Source organism: Capsicum annuum, chromosome 12 (genome assembly GCF_002878395.1).
Source record: "Capsicum annuum cultivar UCD-10X-F1 chromosome 12, UCD10Xv1.1, whole genome shotgun sequence".
In the NCBI taxonomy this organism is placed as follows: domain Eukaryota; kingdom Viridiplantae; phylum Streptophyta; class Magnoliopsida; order Solanales; family Solanaceae; genus Capsicum; species Capsicum annuum.
In genome coordinates this window covers 192,055,420-192,063,159 of record NC_061122.1, presented here as the reverse complement: position 1 = coordinate 192,063,159, position 7,740 = coordinate 192,055,420, and the positions used below count along the sequence as shown (strand labels likewise).

The window sequence follows — 7,740 nt, the reverse complement described above, 5'->3', positions numbered from 1 at the left end:
TTGATGGAATCGTACAAAAATGAGAGAAAACAAAGTTTTGTACTTAATCCGGATCACTTGTGTCTTAACTGAAAATAAGTGATTAAAAAAATTGTTATTTTAAAAAATAAATGTTAAATTGAGACGAGTAATAAATAAGAATTACTTAGTCTAATTAATGTCTAGTTGATGTTTTTCGAATGTACAAAATAAAATATGACAAATAAAATAGAACCAATAGAGTTTGATATGCTTTTGAAGAAGATCTTATACTATAGTATAGGGTGATACAACACAATAACTCCACCATAACAGTAGAGAGGTAAGTTCATACACTCTTTCTTTCTCTATTTCTCATGTTTTATTCTACTCAATATCTGTTCAAAGGTTATTTTGGATTAATGAACTTTATTAAGATTTTGGGGCTGTTTTTTCCTAGTGTATTGTTGGTACTTTTTACATGGATATATATGCTTTTTTTAGTGAAAGTACTTTTGACATTTTGTGCTTTCATTTGTTTTTTTTTGGGTCCTACATTAATTGCGAACTCATGATTTAGAAGAGTTAAATTTCCCATATGCTAGCTAAAATAGTTTATTGTCTTAGAATGACACTTTTTTTTTTTTGCTGAATAAAAAGTTGGAATCAAGAAATAAGTGACTCAGAATAATAATGGTTAGTTGAGTGATCAAAATGCATGTTGATTTCTCTGAATGTATATTTTTTAATTTTTCATGTACCGCTGGGTATTTGGCTCAATTATGCCATTGAACTTGCTCTGGATCCCCTTCTTTACAAGATTTTGGGTTTTCTCCTATTTGCTTCTTTTATATGGATAAATGCAATCTTTCTTGAGTCCTACATCAATGGTGAATCCATGATTTAGAGCACTCAATTAATAGTTATTACATTCCTTTATTTAATTTATGAATTTCGAGAGTCAAACAGTTTAATTTTGACCATGAATTGGGGCATAGAATCTTCAATTTTTAGGAAACAAAATTTATATGTTTGGAAAATACTTAAAAAGTAGTATTAGTTACAATATTGATAATTTTAAAATATTTAAAAATATATGAAAAAAAATAGTCAAAGATAAACTTATTTGGATCTCGAAATTCAAAAAGTGCCACATACATTGAGACAGGAGAGTATCTCACAAAGTCACTTTTTTTTCAAAGAAATATGGAATATGAGATAATAACCAGTAGTTGAGTGACCATTTAAGAGATCAACCATCTAAAATGGATAATAGTATCTATACTTAAGTTTTTCATTTATAAACGGAGCATTTGGTTCAATCTTACATGTTGGACTTGCTCTAGATCCGCCTCTATAATCAGTATGTTCAGCAGCAATTTTTGGGTAAGATGTATTTCATGGCTTAGTACTTACAAAACTATTAAAATTGTGAATACTTTGGGAGTGTGTGTCTGGTATGGATTTTACAAAACTGTTAAAATTGTGAATACTTTGGGAATGTGTGTCTGGTATGGATTTTTCTCATGTTTTGTTAGTCAAAATATTTTGAAATTCTTCTCTAGCAAAATAGTTACAAGGAAAACAGGATTATAACTTAATTCTAAAGTTTCAAAAGTGACATTTCATGTTGGTTGTCCTGCCCCACCCCCACCGAGCCCCATAATGTTTGCATAAGATTATATATAAATGTTCTTAGAACAATATCACTTTCTTATTTGCCAAACACTATAAAGTAAGTAAGAAAATTATTTTTATTTGCTTATAAAGAAAACATTTTTCATGAAAAACATTTTCGTATCAAACATCGTCGATAACAAGTTCTTTTCTAGAACCAGAAACTATCCTAGTTTATATGCTTTGCTTTATTGGGGATGCTGAATTTCCCCCTCGGAACACTGGAAAACCTAACATTGACTATGATCCCCCGTAAAGTAAAGTAATTGATGCCCGATAATGCACTTAGTGTTTGTAAGAAGATAAAACTTGTGCGTAAATTCAGTAGTGTTCTTTTCTTGTACTCGGATTCTGATTACTTTATCTAAATACTCTAACTTCTATGGCCAATGCTTTACTATAATTTTCATGTTGGATGTGGCAGGTGAACAAAAATATATTTCTGGATCTTTAAGTCCCGTGCGGAATAATGCATGCACTAACGGGATGTTTTCGTTCCATGAGATCAAGGCGTCCACCTGGTTTCGAGAACCATGACTTACTAGCTTCTGAGACTTCCTGTGAGTTAAAGAATGCCACTTTGCCCCTAAATATCTGAAGTTGTGAAAAAGTTATGTAAAAGGGCTTTGAGGCTCTTTGTTTGATTTTCCGTTTCCTTCTTTTCCTTGTACTTATTTGGTAATTGTAGTTAGTACTATTCTTTAAAATGTTTCACCAGTAGTGTTTGTTGAACATTCAGTCACAAGAAATTTGTAACCACTGTTATAGCAACCCAATGATTCAAATCATAGATATATACTGATTATTGTTCCATCCGACAAGCGAGAATATCCAAAAGTAAAAAGCCTTCAACATGTAATCTGGACGCAATAATGCGACATTATTCTTCTTAATGATTTTATATTATATTTGCATCGCCTTCGGTAGAGCATCGTCTCGCTTATCCTTCCATAATAGTCGTAGCATTACTCCTATAGTTTCTTATCCTTTGAGTTACTATCCGATGTTTTTGTACTTCAATTATTGTATTATTTTGTTGTAATTACTCTTTAGAATGATTTGCCATATTTTTTATAGTATTTATGCCATGTCTTCTCCACTTCCATTATTTCTTTTTCTGCTACTGCTTTAGACTGTTTTTCCCTTGTGCTGACGGTATATCGGAAACTACCTCTCTACCTCCAAGTTAGGGGTAAGGCCTGCGTGCGATCTACCCTTCCCAGACTCCACTTTGTAGGATTACACTGCATATGTTGTTGTTGTTGCCTTCAGCAAATTGAAATCTTTCCTCTAAATAATTGGTAATATATATTTCCCGGACACTGAAGTCTGAAGCTATTGATATCTACTTAGTTATCTTCCAGCATAGTAGGTGTGTCCAACCAAAAACTGTTAGTATGATATTAAGTATCTATTCCATGGCCTTTTTTTTGTTAAGCTGTAATTAAGAATCTTAAAGTGCTCTGGTCTTCTATTGCAGTTTCTGTTAATGAAGTGGATGCATTGTATGTTCTATACGGAAAACTAAGCAGCTCCATAATTGATGATGGTCTTATTCATAAGGTAATTTTCAACATAAAAGGTTCAATCATTAGCTATTGCATAAATTGAGATGTTAGTTAAGGGGAGAACTGCTCAAAAGAGACGGTGATTTAGGACAAACTAGTTAGTTATTTCACAAAAGTTCTTTCTCAGTTACCCCTCCTTCTCTTGCATGCCAAAGGTTACCAGGTTGGTTGAATAGGTGATCTCCCAAATAGGGGGTCTCATGTTTGAAACCCCTGCATGCTTTCTCGGTCAAGCTCATTGCAGGGGGCTTGCCTAGGCCTAAGCAGTGGCAATGTTGTAATCACTTGGACAGCACATAATCTTTTAAAACTGTTCTGCTAGACATACGACTTTCCATATGTTTTTCAAGGATTTCGTTTAATGAGGCAACTCAGATACACTTCAAATATCCTTCAATGATTTTCAGGCTTCAGATTGTGAGATTGATCTAATTCTATTTTCTTCAACGCAGGAGGAGTTTCTTCTTGCGCTCTTCAACTGTAGCCCTAAGCAGAATCTTTTCGCACACAGAGTACGTGTTTCACCCTCTTTGACATAATTCACACATTTGTCGGCGAATGATTAATGTAATTTGACTATCTGTGAAAACATTCTGTTACAATTGACTTGCATACTCACCTTTCTATTTCGGCTGAATTTATTTATTTTTAATGGCCGTAACTGCATCAACAGTTACAGTAGTTGTTATATCAACATGCCATCTTAAAACTGTTAAAAGTTCTCTTATTTCATGTTGTATGATTGTCTAGCATCTTGATCTTTATTCTCCAAACAAGAATCTATTCGTTCTTGTCGTATTATTGCAGTTGTTTGATTTGTTTGATCTTAAGCAAAATGGGGTAATTGAATTTGGAGAATTTGTTCGGTCATTAAGCATATTCCATCCAAGGACTCCTCAAGCAGACAAGATTGAATGTAAGAAGTATGTTTGATCTTGTTCTTTTAATTGTGCTAAATTTTAGTGAGCCATACTTTCTTGAACTTTAAAGTACAACAACATGTCAGACATTTTAGTATAACTGATACTAACATCAGGCATAATTTTGTTCTAGTTGCATTTAAATTGTATGACTTGAGGCACACTGGATTCATCGAACGTGATGAGGTGAGTAACTTCTACAGAAATATGTTTCAGTTATCATACTGCTGTCTTAGTAGTAGAACTTCTCAATCTAGATTTTCAGTGGCTCTGGAAACTGATTTCGTGGTTCTGCTCATATGCAATATGGCGTTTAGATGTATATCGACTTACTTCATGACTATTAAGCAGTGAAACTGAATGAAATAAGACAATGGACATGTTTGGTGGCATAAAAAAAAAAATTCAATTGTAGCACTGTGTATCACTTAAAGAGCAACATGTAAGTTTAAACTTGGAATCATCCCCGATAATCATCAGGTATTGTTCATTGATATCTGATTTTCATAGCATTGAAATTTTATATACTTGCTATCTGAAAATTCACCATATAGGTCGAAAAGATTTGAGCTAGTTCAAGCTTCTGCTGCCTGATCTAACTATGTGAACATAACTTGAACTTTCAACAGAGAACAGAAATTAAATTTCAGGCAATATATTACCCTATAATATATTTGTGTGTTGTCTCATTCCAAAGTTGATAGGTTGGTGCTTTGTACATATGTCTCCTTGTATACTAGTAGCATACTAGCATTAGTACTAACCTCATAGTTTCTTGTCCTCGAATTTTGTTACTATCTGTTGTTTCTTTGCTTTGGTTATCACATTATTTTATTGTTGTTATTGTCCTTTTCTGAATGCTATAGAATGAGTTTATTATATGCTATGTCTGTTTTACTTCTATATTTTCTGTTTGTATTTAATTAACTGCGTTGATATGTGTTACTCGAACCGAGGGTCTTCTGTAAACAACCTCTCTGTCTCCCAGGAGGTAGGGGTAAGGTCTGCGTACATTCTACTACCCTCCCTGGACCCTACCTGTAGGATTACACTGTATATGTTATTTTTGTGTATTTTCCCTGTGAGATGCATCAAGCATATTTTAAATGGTTATGGTCAATATCTTCTTGCTCAATCTTCAGTAAATGGGACAGAATTAGGTAATAGAACTTCAAGATATACATAAAAGAATTCCCTGTTGAAATATAAGGTGGTTTCTTCAAAATACCATAAGCGTACAAAGAGGATGGAAGGGGGAATAAACATAAAACACACTAATATCATTAGAAAAACTCCACTCTTACATGACAACGGTACAATCGGGGCTTTAATATGTCCCAGAGATACTTCTGGACTCGCACCAGATAAATGCTTTCACACGCACACACAATCAGCCTAGCTACAATGATAACATAAAAGTCAAACCTAGATAGCATAAAATCCATGCACCTTATGATAACTAAAGAGACAAATGAGCATAGACATTTTATTTTTAAGTCAGAAATCCTCGAGGCCAGTGGTGCACGGTTGACCCTACACTCTTGACACAGTGTTGAACATGGTCATTGTTATACTTTTGGCTATATTGTTTCTATTAGTCAAGTGTATCTCAAATTTGAGATACTCAAATCTCTCTTGACTTGATTGATTTACTATTGAACTTGTAGTTGAAGGAAATGGTATTTGCTATTCTGAATGAATCGGAATTGACACTTCCGGATGATGCTATCGAAGCAATTGTTGATAAGGTGGAGAAGTCACTTTATTCCCTTGTTAGTCATCCTCTATAGTTTTAATATCTGATCTAAATGATATTAAACAGACATTTCTAGAGGCAGACACGAAAAGAGATGGACGGATTGATCTAGAAGAATGGCAGGAATTGGTCACAAGATATCCTTCTATCATTAGGAACATGACTTTACCATTCCTAAAGTGAGTTGGAGTTTCTAATAGTGTAATACATAAATAGACATTCAAACTTGGCCTCAGCTGGCAAATAACCATGCTCGCAGATCTAGACACCTCAACATGCCTCGACTGTGTCAGTTGAATACCCCAACTTACAAAATGATCATTTAAACACCACCAAATTTTATGTATCACCTCAACATCAGATGACCATGAGATACAGTGGGGAAGAGTTGAAGGTGTTTAGTTGCCAGTTGAGACCAAGTTGAGGTGTCTAGATGTGTACTCTCAAAGTAGTGTACTCACATGCCAGTTGAGGCCAAGTTTGAATTATGTAATATGTCATTTCTTAATCTAATATTGAGACATTTGAACTAGAAATTCTTGATGGCATTAGCCTAAGAAGATGGAACTTGTTTTTTACATTCCAGGGAAATAACTCAAATGTTTCCAAGCTTTGTGCTGACAACTGAAGCTCAAGATTCACAACTAGTGTTTGAAAACTGATCGGTGCCAACTGCCAAATTCTATTCTGCTATCAGCGCACTATCAACAAGGTGTCGTTTGGTTCATGCCTCATGGGATAAAGGTGAAATGTCTCAGGATTAAATTTATATTTGTTTGGTTGAAGATATAACTAATCGCAGGAAAAGTTTATACCTCGAACACAGTATTATGTCATTCCACCTGGGATAATTAGTCACACGATTATAATTGCAGGAATATAATCTCGGGATAACTTTATCCGCAAACGAAACGACTCCCATGCGTTTGAAAGTACCAGTCTATATTTCCATTCTTTGTTTTTTTTGTTCAAGTAGCTATCTATCTGCTCTTAGGCAAACCATAAACTATATTAAAGGAAGAAAAAACTTTTTTGTATATTGTAGCAGTTGTAGTGGTAGTTGACGAGAGCTCTATGGATGATTTGCACAAATGGAGCACTTTTGTGCTGGTATTTTATCGATTTTATGCTAAATAAATCTAGGTAGCATATGATCATGCAATTCGGAGCTTAAATTTAAAGTTGACTTGAAATAAGTGTTTATCTATGATATTTGAATAAAACTTTTTCGGATGTGCATTCTCAATATAGGGAGTAATTACCCGGTTAATTCAAGTTAAAGGTGTTAAGATGTAATTTTCAAAATTAGGGATGTTCAATTGCAGACATTTTTCCATAAAATGAACATGAAAATATGCAATTTGTTAATGCCCTTAGACTATTTTAATACCTTGTTTATACTCTCTCCATCTAACAATACTTGTCCACTATTTACTTGACACACATATTAAAGAATAATAAATAATATAAATAATTGTACTGTATCACCCTTTGAATATAATAGATTTGATGTTTTGAAAAATATACCGAGTAATAAATAATATTTAAAACAAGGGTAAAATGAGTAAAAAGGGTAAATTATTAATTGATTTTTTAAAATGGACAACTCTAATTGAATATTTATTTTTAATAGAGTAGACAAATATTATTGGATAAGGGGAATAAGAATTATGATTTGCTCATTTGGTAAGATGGTAAGAGTCAGAGAAGTTTTTATCACTTTCACAAATATGGAGGTTTCATACGAGAAAAAAAATCAACTTTTGAGATAAAAATTGAATGTCAAAAATAAAAGATCAACTTCAAATCATGACATAAAATTTGGAACGACTCCTTTTTAAGAAAAAGAATTTTGATTTCA

At 33.3% G+C, this 7,740-nt stretch overlaps 1 protein-coding gene across 3 annotated transcripts; it reads left to right on the top strand.

Moving 5' to 3' along the window:
- Positions 1-203: 203 nt before the first annotated feature.
- Positions 204-7,182, top strand: LOC107849691 (calcineurin B-like protein 4). Of its 3 annotated transcripts, XR_007048276.1 has the most exons (10): positions 1,684-1,946; positions 2,060-2,195; positions 3,116-3,198; positions 3,656-3,715; positions 4,011-4,119; positions 4,257-4,309; positions 5,791-5,871; positions 5,946-6,058; positions 6,466-6,623; positions 6,755-7,182. XR_007048276.1 is itself a non-coding variant. In XM_016694246.2 (9 exons), the coding sequence occupies exons 2-9, from the start codon at positions 2,105-2,107 to the stop codon at positions 6,539-6,541; spliced, it is 666 nt and encodes a 221-aa protein (XP_016549732.1). In that variant the 5' UTR covers positions 204-301; positions 2,060-2,104; the 3' UTR covers positions 6,542-7,180. The 3 variants fall into 3 exon arrangements, 2 of the variants coding, with proteins under 2 accessions (XP_016549732.1, XP_016549734.1); XM_016694246.2 differs by lacking the exon at positions 1,684-1,946 and adding an exon at positions 204-301 and having other exon boundaries at positions 6,466-7,180; XM_016694248.2 differs by having other exon boundaries at positions 6,466-7,179.
- The last annotated feature ends 558 nt before the right edge of the window (positions 7,183-7,740 follow it).

Excerpts from the sequence above, each read along its gene's own strand:
- LOC107849691 (XM_016694246.2), top strand. The coding sequence starts at position 2,105 with ATGCATGCACTAACGGGATGTTTTCGTTCCATGAGATCAAGGCGTCCA. Across the intron at positions 2,196-3,115 it reads ACTAGCTTCTGAGACTTCCT|TTTCTGTTAATGAAGTGGAT; the intron begins GTGAGTTAAAGA and ends CTTCTATTGCAG. Across the intron at positions 3,716-4,010 it reads AGAATCTTTTCGCACACAGA|TTGTTTGATTTGTTTGATCT; the intron begins GTACGTGTTTCA and ends GTATTATTGCAG.